At 38.2% G+C, this 14,078-nt stretch overlaps 1 protein-coding gene and 1 long non-coding RNA gene across 2 annotated transcripts in view; one reads left to right on the top strand and one right to left on the bottom strand.

Moving 5' to 3' along the window:
* HERC1 (HECT and RLD domain containing E3 ubiquitin protein ligase family member 1) overlaps nucleotides 1–14,078 on the bottom strand; it is a 239,046-nt gene that overhangs the window by 47,692 nt on the left and 177,276 nt on the right. Inside the window, 8 exon segments of the mRNA XM_017863682.1 lie at nucleotides 319–371; nucleotides 1,099–1,367; nucleotides 2,336–2,556; nucleotides 3,833–3,957; nucleotides 5,602–5,833; nucleotides 6,045–6,161; nucleotides 9,225–9,385; nucleotides 12,483–12,681. Of these exon segments, the coding sequence (XP_017719171.1) occupies nucleotides 319–371; nucleotides 1,099–1,367; nucleotides 2,336–2,556; nucleotides 3,833–3,957; nucleotides 5,602–5,833; nucleotides 6,045–6,161; nucleotides 9,225–9,385; nucleotides 12,483–12,681 (1,377 nt within the window).
* Nucleotides 9,229–12,464, top strand: LOC108523148 (uncharacterized). Its single transcript, XR_001883722.1, has 4 exons — nucleotides 9,229–9,304; nucleotides 9,458–9,533; nucleotides 11,178–11,226; nucleotides 12,366–12,464. It is a non-coding gene; the product is annotated as an uncharacterized LOC108523148 (long non-coding RNA).

The raw sequence follows: 14,078 nt of genomic DNA, 5'->3' as shown, positions 1-14,078 counted from the left end.
TCTATTTATTTTTTACTTTCCACAATTAGGGTGGAAATGCAAAATATACCACATCCTTTCCCTACTTTGAAAAAAAATACACCAAATAGAAATTAATATTCTGTGGTAAAGCTGATGTTTGAAACCAGGTTCTCTTCCTATGACTTTTAAACCAGGGTTGTTGCTATTAAACTACCTTGAGTTTTTAAGGGAAAATTTAAGTTAACATGTACACAAATACAAACACACACACACGAAGGTGAATTTTAGTAACAGATGTTAAGCAGAGAGGATATATAAAAAAACAGGTAAAATAAAGAGGCTCTCAAAACAAACTACCTTCATACACACTGTCTTGCTTGCCAATTAGATCTGGAGCTTGTCCCTTGTACCTGCACCAAACATGAAGAACATTGCATTTTTATATAAAACAGTTAGTACCCCAAAATGCAAATTAAGTCATTAGAACATTTTAAGAGGTCATTAATAAAGCAGCACAAAATAAAAAAGTATGTTTCATGTTACAGGCTAACATAATAAAAACTGCTGGTATGTAGGTACACACATGCTTACAACATCAATGATTATTTAACCAAACTACTGGGGAGATTTCTGGGTTACCTAAAACAACTCTTTTAACCAAATTCTATTCCATAAAGCCTTAAAGATTTTAATAGGTGACAATAAGGGCAACAAACCTACTCTCTAGGAATTAAGGATGTAAAGAGATAATATTTTTATGGAACTCATTTAATCAAAAGTCTGTTTTTTTAATCAGGAAAAAGATCTTAATTAAAATGCCAGAAATATGGTAGAAAACACCAATGAAAAGAATTGAGTAGAAGCCTCCTGAGGGTTAAGGAAAGGGTCCTGACCATTACTTGTCAACAAGTCAAAGGTTAACACAGTCAAACTCCAGGGAAGGATATGTTGCCATGCCACTATTCCTGAGAACATGAATTTCTGAAACCCCATCCATCCCTTCTGCCCAAAGTGTAGGAATCATGGGATTTCAGGGAAGGTCAAATGCAACTCCTCACATGAAAAATCTATAGTTCCCAAGACTTAAGGTATGAGGTATCTTTAGGAGGTCTGGATATTTAGACAATTTCAAGGTACCTTTCAGAACTTGTTGTCTTGGATTTGGTCTTCAGGGCTAAGTACTTCTCCCTGCAGGTGCCACATAACAGGTAGTATGGATTTCCACTCCCACATTCACCACCAAACCAGCCATCCACATAGGAACCATTGCTGCGATAGCCCTGGCGGTTTGCACTGCGCCCGCAGCCTGGGTGGTTTCTCTTCATGTGCTGATTGAAGCTGACGACACTGCATTCACACAGTTCACACACCACCACTTCTTCCCTGTCTTCAGACTCGCAAACATGCTGCACAAAAGGATTTCATACCAAATGATTACAGTCAATTTAACATAAAACCAAGAAGTGCCAAGTAGATTATTTATGATATTAAATTAACTACTTTATTACAGATGCTAGAATATTTCCATGTTCATTAATGCTACATAAATATTTCTTTCAAATCAGAATTCAGATAACACAATCTGAAGGTGTTCTTTGCCCTCTCTCACTCTAGTAAGTTATATCAATAATACAAGTAACTGAGTATCCTACTGAGAAAAGTTAATAAACATGACAATCTGTCCTATCTTGAAACGAGGTTTTTTTTTTAAAAAAAAAAAAATAGTGAAAAGAATTAATTTTCATCTGGTCACAAAATGCATACCTATTTTATGAATTTTTGAGAAAAATCATTACGATTCACTTATTTATATAGCAGATTCTCTTTCCTGTAGGACTTACACCTATGAGCTTTTTGGTCTCCCTACTACAAAATGTAATGCTAAACAATGTATACATACAAACCCACCATGTACCCTTCCCCCACATGGAAGTATTGACAAGATCTAGGTGAGCACTGGTTCCTAGAATTAGGCATTACATTGATTAAATGGAACCTATGAAGGAGAAGAACATGCATTCAGATAGCAATGTGAGCATAGCAGCCATGTTATATAACCTGTCAACATCTACTGGAACCTGATGCTTGTTTTGTAATCTATCTTTGACATCAGAATCAAATATTACCACAGTATGGCTCTATTCATCTTGTCTGGGGAGAGAAGCAATAAAATCCCACAGAGAAAGCAAGAGAGACTTTTCCTTATTAGTTTGTAGGTATCAAAGTAACCTCAGGCTTTAAATCCCCAAACATCAGGATGAGATATAAGATTTTTTAGAGTGTTTCAACTCTAGGCAAGGCTGCTGTTAGTAAGCTATATGAACAGGAGGGCAGGAAAATAAGTCACAGCAGCCCCCGCTGCAGTCACACACACCCAGGTAGGCCAATCCAGTACCTCTGGGATCCACATTCCCAGAATATCATTGTCACTGGTCAGGTCTTGTCCAAACATAGCTTCCATTGCTTCATCATCAAGATCAATTTCCAATTCCTCATCTAAATTAAAGTCATACAACGCCCCTGGGTCTTGCTGCAAAGATATTCCTTCTCTCCGACTTTGATTCCTGTGGGCCTGCACGGAGCGGTATAATCCCGCTCAGAACAAAACAAAAAAGGCATTTTATTTGAATGCATAAAATAATTCTGAGTATTTCGCCAGCTCCTAATTGCCATACATGTAGTAACAGCCAATATTTATTGAAGTTTTTTTTCTATATGATTATCATTATAGCAGTGGCTTATGCCTATAATCCCAGCACTTTGGGAGGTGGAGGCAGGAGAAATCACTTGAGGCTAGGAGTTTGAGACCAGCCTGGGCAACATAGTAAGACCCTGTCTTTACAAAAAAATTTTAAAAGTTAGCTGGGTATGGTGGCATGTGCCTGTACTCCTAGCTACTCAGGAGGCTGAGACAGGAGGATGTCTTGAGCCCAGGGGTTCAGGGTTACAGTGACCTAGGATTGTGCCATTGCACTCCAGCTTGGGTGACAGACCCAGATCCTATCTCTAAAAACAGCAACAAAAACATTATAAAGCATTGCATGTATTCTCTTACTTAAACCTCTCAATAACCCAGTGAGATATGAGTGCTATTACTATCCCCATTTGCAAGAGAGGAAACACGTGTGATAGGTATAATTTGATGTTTTATGGTCTGAGATCCAAGAAGCCAATTGAGACAGGTTCTCACCTACATGTATCAGTCACCTTAATTATATGAGAAATATACATCCTGTATTTTCTAGGATGGTCTCAAGTTCTCTCACTGTTCCCATAAATTACTGAATCATTACTTATGTTCTAGTATTTCAATGATCAAATTCTGTTTTGACAAATCACATATTCAAGTTTTTGATCTGGAAAATATATTCCTTATAATTTATATTTTACACGCCCAGAACATAATCCTAGACTTTACTAATGTAATGAGGGAATCTGGTCCTTACCTAGCAGTGAAGCCCTAACATCCACAGAGTAGTACATCTGAAAAGCCAGTGCCTACTTTTTTTTGGCACAGTGCCCTTTCCAGCTCCTTCTTACCACTGATGCTAAATATTAAACACACATCATCACTTCTTAAATTATAATTGACTGAGAGCAGAAGGAAGAGCATTTATATAATTTCTCAAAATCTACAAGTGGCCAATATAGACTTCTGCACCCGGGGGAACTTAAAATAAGCCTATGAATGTATGCTATGATTTAAATAAAATTATGTAAATGCATAGAAAATGATATCCAAATAGCTGTTCTGTTAATGTGGAGGGACTGAGCACTTAGTATCATTAGTTTGCATCTTCTTTAATGTGCCTTTATATTGCTTTCAAAGTAAGATCTTTCACAAAAAAAAGGTTATGAAACATACAATTACCTGCTCTTGCTAGCAATGTGCGAGCAGCTAAGTCAAACTTGTGCCTTCTCGTTACTGCTGAGCGACCTCTAGCTGATGGTCCACTTCCAGAAGCTGCATTCTCTGTATGATCCAAATTATCAGGGCTACAAGTGCAAGTAAGAAAGCAACACAAATTTTTAAAAACCATTATGAAAAGAAAGCATAGGTATAAGCTTACTTGTGGTGTTACTTTATTCTCACTGAGAATAAAATATGTTTATGATAAAATGTGAAACACATCTTTATCCCTGTACAGTTCAATTATACATATATCATTTCCTGTGACCTGAGCAATAACTTTATCTGATTTTGAATTCTGCCAACAACAAAATGATGTTTAATGCAGCTCAAATTTAAATGAGATCGGCCGGGCGCGGTGGCTCAAGCCTGTAATCCCAGCACTTTGGGAGGCCAAGACGGGCGGATCACGAGGTCAGGAGATCGAAACCATCCTGGCTAACACGGTGAAACCCCGTCTCTACTAAAATACAAAAAATTAGCCGGGCGAGGTGGCGGGCGCCTGTAGTCCCAGCTACTCGGGAGGCTGAGGCAGGAGAATGGCGTGAACCCGGGAGGCGGAGCTTGCAGTGAGCTGAGATCCGGCCACTGCACTCCAGCCTGGGGCAGAGCGAGACTCTGTCTCAAAAAAAAAAAAAATTTAAATGAGATCAAATATGACCGTAACTAAATTCTAAATGATTAAATACTTAAAATTTGAAATGACTGAGAATCCTTGCCTAGGAAAAACAGGTATTTCGAAATATGTTATGAAAATATTCACTGAGCTTGTTGGAAAAAGCTTGCATGCCATACAGGACAGAAGCCTTGGTTACTATATGGCTCCATAGTTAAAATGAAAAATAAAGATCTAAAGTCATAAGAAGTGATGAAGGAAAAAAGATTTTTAGGGAGAATTTGTAAGATATTCTACTACATCTCATTTTAGGATAGGCATTATCACAGAAATCTTTTTACACTTAAAGAGGCATCTTCTACCAGATATTGAAAACTATACAAGAGATGAAAATATAAATATTACACAGAGAAGAGTTAAAAGTCCAATTCTACGACAGGCAGTGGCTCATGCCTGTAATCCCAGCACTTTGGGAGGCTGAGGCGGGTGGATCACGAGGGCTGGAGTTTGAGACCATCCTGGCCAACACGGTGAAACCCTGTCTCTACTAAAAACACAAAAAATGAGCTGGGCATGGTGGCAGGTGCCTATAGTCCCAGCTACTTGGGAGGCTGAGGCAGGAAATTGCTTGAACCGGGGAGGTGGAACTTGCAGTGAGCCAACATCGTGCCACAGCACTCCAGCCTGGCGACAGAGTGAGACTCCGTCTCAAAAAAAAAAAAAAAAAGAAAAGAAAAAAAAGTTCAATTCTATCAAATACATTAAATCAAGGTCCAATATTAAAATGAATGCTCGATTTAATATCACTTGTATGAGATAAAATTATTTTATTAGCATGTTTACTTCAAAATAAACTTGTTTCCTTTTTCAGTACAATTTTATACAAAAATTTTGAAATTCCTTCTGGCATGAAAACACCTGTTCAAATCAAAACTTGTCATATCACTTCTACCCTTCACAGAAATATAAACTTGTAACTAAAATGCCCATCTTTTCATATAACTATATTTATCAACTTTACATACAATTAGAAGCATTTATGAAGGGATATATAATAAATGGGGCTCTGAAATTTATAACGCATGGAACAAAAGTACAGGAACTGGAATTTCACCTTTCACTAAAACCTTCCTCCATTTCAGCAGCATCAGCTGATGGTATGTCTCCAGGTGACTGCAAGTAACAGGGATCATTTGACTTCCCGCCACTGCCTAGAACGGCTGCTCCATGCCTGGAGTCTGCTGTGCTACCCGACTGGGGCTCCTCTTCATCCTCATGCCCAGGGTGCTCTATCATCCACATGGCAAGGACAGTGATATTCTGGGCATCAGCCTCTCCCCGAGCACCTATACAGGGGAAAAACAGTCTGATGCTGACTTTGAGCAAAGAATTAGGTCTTTATGTTACCAGTTTAAGAGTGTTTGCTATGATGCTCTTGTAACAAAATATAGTGTTAAAAATCTTACCAAGTTTCATAGCCTCTTAAAAATTATGTTGTCTTTAATAAGCTAGGACTTCTCATATCTGTATACACTGATACATAAAAACTTATCGTACCTGTAGCTTCCATGGCTTTGGCAATCTGCCGAAGAGAGAACCCCATTTCCAGCAAGGGAACTGCAATTGCTGGAGGAGGAGGAGAAGTTGAAAGTCTACTGCTTGGGTCTGACAACGCTGAGACAAAAGGAAGAGAAATAAGAACCTAAATATTACTAGATACCATGAGTAAAAAGTGTCTTCATAGTCCTCAATTTCCTAGTATTGTCCAAGTTTAATGAAATTTTCCTCTACTCAGAATATGTGGCTGGGCACTGTGGCTCACACCTGTAATCCCAGTTTTACTAACATCCATTTATGTTATACTTAGTAAAGATTTGTGTAGAGGTACTCTAAGAATATGTAAATATCCCACTCCTCATCTAAGTTCCATATTTGCAAATTTGTGTACTCAATAAAATTTATTTGTAATCTCAAAATCAATACTCATGTACTTTTGTAGTCATTTGTGACATATGCAGAGGGACTAAAAAGTTTAGTCCCTCAACACATGTGTTCACAGCTAAGGTCCAACAAGGTGATGCTCTGCCTTCATGTTTCAGCTCTTATGTGAAAAACAAGGGTCCTTTTCACAGTCTATTTAGTGCTACATTCTTTGCATTTTTGTGCTTTTGGTTGGTGATTTCCCCGATTAAAATGGCCCCAGGCATAGTGCTAAAGTGTTGTCTAGTGTTTCTAAGCACAAGGAAGCTGTAATGTGCCTTATGGAGAAAATATATATGTTAGATAACCTTCATTCATGATGAGCTATAGTGTTAGTGGCCATGAGCTCACTGTTAGTGAATAAACAGTATATGTTAATTGTGGTATCTTTAAATAGAAGGATGCATAAAACGAGATTATACAGTATACTGATCAGACGACAGAAATGTAACTAGGAGTTCACAGGAACTTAATCCTCTACTTCTCCTAGGAGCAACGGTTCAGTATTTGCTAATTCAGTGTCCATAATGACCTTTTAGAACATAACTATTGCTAATGAGAATCAACTATTATTCCACATATTCAGTAAGTCAGAGGAAAGACTGAACATGTGAAATAGACATGGAAGATGAGATTTAAAAACAAAACAAATCAAATGTCTACCGATGAAAACTACAGCGTCTGAACAGAAAAATACACTGGAGATTAACAGAACATTAGACACTGCAGAAGAAAAGATGAATGAATTAGAAGATATAGCTATAAAAACTATCCAAAACAAATAATAATTTATTATGGAGCTTATAACATGTGTAAAAGTGAAACGTATGATAACAAAAGTATAAATGATGAGAAAAGGAAAATAAAATCATCCTGTGGTAAAATTATTATTTTAACTATGTATGAAGTGATACAATACCACTTTAAGGTAGACTCTGATAATTAAAGATGTATACTATAAACCAGAAGGTAATCTCTAAAAATATAAAACAAAGTACAGTTGACCCTTGAACAACATGGGTTTGTGCTGCTTGGATCCACTTATACGTGGATTTTCTTCTGCCTCTGCCACTCCTGGGAGAGGAAGACTAGTCTCTCCTTTTCCCAGCCTACTCAATGGGAATATGATTATAATGAAGACTTTTATGAGGATCCACTTCCACTTAATGAATGGTAAATATATTTTCTCATCTTTATGGAGTCAAAAGTTATATAAAGATTTTCAACTGTTCAGGGGGTTGGTGCTCCAACCCCTGCAATGTTCAAGGGTCAACTGTATAGATAATAAGCCAACAAAGGAGATAAAATGGAATAATAAAACTCATTTAATTCAAAGAAAGTAGAAAAGAAAAAGAGAACAAAAAACAGGTGGAACAAAATAGAAAAAAGGTGGATTTAAATCCAACCATATCAACGATCACATTAAATGTAAAAGGCATAAACACTCCAATTAAAAGGTGGAGAACAGCAGACTGGATTAAAATAAGCAAGACTCCCTTGAGGCCAGGAGTTTGAGACCAGCCTGGGCAACATGGTAAGACCCCGTCTCTACAAAAAAAAAAAAAATACAGAAATTAGCTGGGTGTGGTGGCGTGCACCTGTAGTCCCAGCTACTTGGGAAGCTGAGGTGGGAGAATTGCTTGAGCCCAAGAGGTTGACGCTACAGTGACCCAAGATCAGTCTAGCCTGGGGGACAGAGCAAGAGGCTGCCTCCTAAAAAAAAAAAGAAAGCAAGACCTAACTAACACATGCTGACTTTACCCATTTTAAATATAAAGACACAAATGGATTAGAAGTAAAATGATGAGTAAAGATAAACCATCCTAACAATTTTTAAAAAGCATGAGTGGCTATAATAACATCAAACAAAGCAGATTTCAGGACAAAAAAATATCACCAAGGATAAAGGCATTTCATAATAACAAAAGGTCTATTCATTAAAAGTATATAAGAATCCTAAATGTTTATGAACCTACACACAGAGCTTTGAAATGTATGAAACAAGAACTGAAAAGAGGAAATAGAAAAATCCACTGCTATCATCACAGATTTCAACAACACTCTGTAAATAATTGACAGAACAAGTAGACAAAAAAATCAGTAACGATAAAGAAGACTTGGACAACACTATCAGCCAATTTGAGCCTGCTAAACAATTTTAGAACACTCAACAACAGCACAATACACATATTTTCAAAATGCACTTGGAATATTTACCAAAACAGATGATATTCTAGGCTATAAGACAAGTCTCAATAAATTTAAAGTGATTCAAATTATATAAGATATGTTCTCTGATGATAATAAAATTAGAAAGCAATAATAAAAAGATACCTAGAAAATCGCCCAAATATTTGAAAACTAAATAACATACTTTGAAATAGTCCAGAGGGCAAAGAAGACATCAAAGGCAAATTAGAAAGTACTTTAAATGAAAATGAAAACACAGCATTTCAAAATGTGTGGGTTGCAGTTAAAGCAGTACTTAGAGGGAAATTTACAACACTAAAATGGCTAGATTGGGAAAATGAGGAGCTGATATGACAAATGTACAGCACATCATCTCTCTCCCAAATGGCCATAATTCAATCCACAGCTTCAAAATGAAGATGATAGCTCAGTTTAAAGGGGCAGTTCCCCTTCATTAAAATCACTATTTTACCTTCTGTGAAGACAAAACAAAATGCCCACATAATGAAGTCCCACACATCTGGGATGCCAACTTTTGGATGTCATAATGCATATCAGCACACACACCTGTGCGGTTAGCTGGCCTTGCTGACTGGGAATCAGGAGAAGTTAAACTTTGCCTCCTTCCTACTTCATCAGAAGGAGAGGTGGGTAACGATGATATTGGAGGAGTCTGTGCCCGACGTGTGGGAAGTACAGTGGTAGTTGGGTAACTGGAGAACATTTGCCTTTAAGAAAATAACAGTGGTTAGCATAAAAATCCAATTTACAAAATAATACATATCACAATCTTCTTATAGAAGAATATGCAACCTGGAAGACTTAACAGGTCAGCTATAGTTTAATGAAGAATATGCAACCTGGAAGACTAAACAGGTTAGCTATAATTTAATGGAGGGTGGGGAGAAAACTCCTCAATTTTAAAACGATTATCTCATATGGCACTTTCAGTATAAATGTAATAAAACCTTATGATTCTTTCAGCAAAATGCCAGCAACACAGCAGATGGGGGAAATATAGCCATTAGCAAAATAGATGAAAAATGCCTGCCTTCACGGAGCTTTCCTTCGATTATAATACCAAGATGAGAGGGGTATTTTGGTATACATAGTTAGAGTGCAAAGAAGGCTTTTAAATATAGGTAACCTGCAGTTACTTTTAAATATTAATATAAACTCACAAGCTAGTCATGAAATTAGTCACGTGGATTGAAAGTAATGGTTTACAGGCAAGTTATGGAAAGAAAAGGTAACTGTTTAGTTACCTAGCACAACTGCAAAACAGTACATGAATGATATGCCAGCTGCAGAGTCAGGGACAAGTACAGCGGGGCAGCCCCTCTTCAGTTGAGAATATGGAGCACAGTCGGGGAAAGGTATGGGGGGAGAACCCCTCTTCAGTTGAGAAATGTGGACAGTGGTTAGACAATAAAGTCCAGGAAGATCCACACTGACTGCTCCTCAGATTTGTCCAAAAGAACTAGGAACTTTCTAAGTATCAAAAATGTACTGTCTACCAAGTCAGTAATACAATGGTATACACACAGGAAGCAGCAGTTCCCTGGTTTTTCCTCTACTAAATGATGTCTGCCCAGTAAGAGCCAAGTACAACTCTAATGAAGTCCCAGCCAATAGCAGGGAAATTAAAACAGAAGAAATGAGAAGTCAAAAGTCCTGGTGAATGCCTATGGGAGCAAGGGGGCATGATTTTACCACTGAATCCCATGCCCACACTAGTAAGAGCTAAAAAGGTTACAAGAGTCATTGATGCTACTGATTTTGTGTGGACGCCTTGAATTCCGTAATTGCCAAAGGGATTAAAAACCATATTAGAATGTCCTATCAGGCAAGCATGGTGGCTCACACCTGTAATACCAGCATACTTTAGGTGGTTGAGGCCAGAGGATCACTTGAGGCCAGGAGTTCAAGACAAGCCTGGGCAACAAAGCAAGATCCCATCTCTACAAAAAAATTTTTAAAAACTAGCCAGGGGCCAGGCATGGTGGCTCACATCTGTAATTTCAGCACTTTGGGAAGCCAAGGTGGGTGGATCCCCTGAGGTTGGGAGTTCGAAACCAACCTGACCAACATGGAGAAACCCCATCTCTACTAAAAATACAAAAAGTTAGCCGGGCGTGGTGGCACAGGCCTGTAATCCTAACTACTCAGGGGGCTGAGGCAAGAGAATTGCTTGAACCCAGGAGGCTGAGGTTGCTGTGAGCCGAGATCATGCCATTACACTCCAGCCTGGGCAACAAGAGCAAAACTTTGTCTCAAAAAAAAAAAAAAAAATTAGCCAGGTATGGTGGTACACTTGTAGTCCCAGCTCCTCAGGAGGCTGAGGCAGGAGGATGGCTTGAACCTAGAAGACTTTGAGGGTGCAATGAACTATGACTGTGCCACTGTAGTCCAATCTCAGTGACAGAGTGAGACGCTGTCTCTTTAAAAAAAAAAAAAAAGAGAGAGAGAGAGAGAAAAGAATGACCTATTATTCCTCTATCTTCCTTATTCCTTGAACAGACGCACCTCCTGAAACTGTTATTCCAGTGAGAGAGCTAAGAAGTAGGAGGTATGTGGGGACTGAAAATGGTACTAGGATTGTACTCCTGCACAAGACCACAGCAGTAATTCTCAAAGTGTACACTGAAGCCACTACATCAGAATCACTAGGGAAACTTAATTAAAATGTAAACTATGAGCCCCACCAGACCTACTGAATCAGACTTGCTAAGGGATACAGCCCTAGAGCTTTAAAAAGTTTCCCAGGTGGTTCTTGGGCACACCAAAAATTGAGAATCACTGTAATAGACATTACCCTGTTCCACTATTTAAGATGTCAGTCTACACAGTGGGAATCATAATGTTTTCTCAACTAAGGAAAGAGTGGAAAGAAAAAAAAGGGAGGCTAACCATTCTGCTTCCCTTATTTCACTTAAGTCATAGTTAAGAGAGCTCACAAAACAGTCTCTCCCTGAAGGTTCTTCTCTCAAAAGTTTTCATTTGTGTATACATCTGGCAAATTAAAGCAAAAATAAATTTAAGTAAGTAAGCATCACTTGAAATTTACAAACTTATTAAAATAGAGTTGGCTGAAGAAGCATCATAAGACATGCTCTTTTGTTTGAAAAGCAGAGTTGCTTGAAATTTTTTTAAGAATAAAAATACAGGCTGGGCATGGTGGCTCATGCCCGTAATCCCAGCACTTTGGGAGGCCGAGGCAGGTGGATCATGAGGTCAGGAGACCAAGACCAACCTGGCTAACACAGTGAAATCCCATCTCTACTAAAAATACAAAAAAATTAGCCGGGCATGGTGGATGGCGCCTGTAGTCCCAGCTACTTGGGAGGCTGAAGTGGGAGAATGGCGTGAACTTGGGAGGCAGAGCTTGCAGTGAGCCAAGATCGCGCCACTGCGCTCCAGCCTGGACAACAGAGCAAGGCTCTGTCAAAAATAATAAATAAATAAAAATTTTTTTAAAAAAAGAATAAAATACAAGTATTTACTTTTTGAGGAAAAAAATACTCAAAAACTTAGGGGAAAAAAAAGATCATGGTAAGAGAGAGAATGTTAGAGTACTTGCTGGTCAGCACCACAGATGATTAGACCTGGGATCACCACTAATTGGCTGTGAGATTTTGGGTAAGTTATTAAACTTCTGAGGGACATTTCCAACTTCAGTAAAATGAGCTTGACTATATGATCTCTTAGGTTCTTTCTAGCTCTAGAACACCAAGATTCAGCTGGGCATACTATTCGTAAGAGGACAACTGTGCCTTCAGAAACACAGGCATCAGTATGGCAGACATTAAAGGTCAACTTCTCTACCTGAGAAGACTAAGAGGCATCACTCCAGGGGACTCGGATGCAGGCACTGTTTCTGTGTCAGTGACTGGAGTGGTGGCAGTTGTGGTGTCCTCCAGAGAGCTGCTCATAAAGGAGGTCGTGCTTGAGGCTGATGGGCTAGTAGTAACCGGTGTCTGGGCCTGCTGGGCAGGGTCACTTTCTTCGGCTTGTTGATCAATCTCTAGAAACCAAAATAAAGGTTAAGAAAGTAGTAAGGATTTGTTTTTTCAAAAATAACAGTGGGAATAAAAAACTTCTACCTTTTAATTTAAAAGTTTCTAAATATATTTCACAAGCATCAATTTCTATGAAAGATTGACAGAAAAAATATTCTTACATATATACATCTTTGTATTCACTATTGTACTCATTAGTTCCAGACTCTACAGGCAGTATTGTAATGAGCCCTTGTAATTATACATTTCTGTTTTTAGAGAAGTGGGTTCTCTTAAAAACAAAAAAAGTCTCACTTTTGGTTGTAAGATCTGACAAGAGGTTCTCTAAGGTATCCAATCATTAAAACTGTGTTTCCTTCACACTTTCATTTTGATGCCTATCTTTAATCTACAAATAGGCAAAGATAAAGGCATGTAAATACAAGAAGAGCAAAAACCTAGATAGAAACTTCACGATTTAAAAAGGACAATTTCATTAAAAAACCCACTTAGTTAACATGTCTAAAAGTTTACGAAGTATTTATACATATATACGTATATTTTAATCTGTTAAGGAAGCCTACAAATAAACATAACTAAAATATGAGTTGCTACAAAGACAAGTAATTCTATTAAGTTTGATAAAAAGCCACGCTACCTCATAATCATCATGATCTTAACATTCCTACTTACGTACACCATGTCTCTCTCTCTCTCTCTCTCTCTCTCTCTCCTCTCTCTCTCTCTCTCCTTACTGTCTAAGCTAAGTCAAGAAGAAAAGGAATAAGCAAAAGGGAAAGAAGAAGGGGAGAAGGAAAACAATATAAACTCCATGAAGGCAAGGGACTTTGTTTTAACTGCTGCCTCTCCAGAACCTAAGAAAGTACCCAACACATAGTAGGCACTCAATAAACATTTACTGAATGAATCTCATTTTTATTTCTCAATTCACATTCTCCCCAAATGTGAGGACACAAGATAAAACAGGAGCTCTTTTTTTTTTAACATGCAATATGCAGTCTATGAAAGTAGAGACTTTAATTAATTTCCTTTAAAATGTCTCTGAGAAGATACCAGAATACCATGTATTTTATTTCGCTTTTGTTTGTTTTTTTGAGACAGGGTCTCGCTCAGCCACCCAGGCTTGAATGCAATGGCACAATCTTGGCTCATTGTAACTCTGCCTCCCGGGTTCAAGAGATTCTACTATCTCAGCTTCCTGAGTAGCTGGGATTAAAGGCATGCGCCACTATGCCCAGTTAATTTTTGTATTTTTAGTAGAGACAGGGTTTCGCCATGTTGGCCAGGCACTCCTGGCCTCAAGTGATCTGTCTGCCTCGGCCTCCCAAAGTGCTGGGATTATAGGCGTGAGCCACTGCGCTTGCCAGAGTACTATGTATTTTGAGTCACGCGATCAATAAAT

The sequence above is a fragment of the Rhinopithecus bieti genome, unplaced genomic scaffold (genome assembly GCF_001698545.2).
Source record: "Rhinopithecus bieti isolate Rb0 unplaced genomic scaffold, ASM169854v2 scaffold_72467, whole genome shotgun sequence".
NCBI lineage: Eukaryota > Metazoa > Chordata > Mammalia > Primates > Cercopithecidae > Rhinopithecus > Rhinopithecus bieti.
This window is presented reverse-complemented; position numbering and strand designations above follow the sequence as displayed.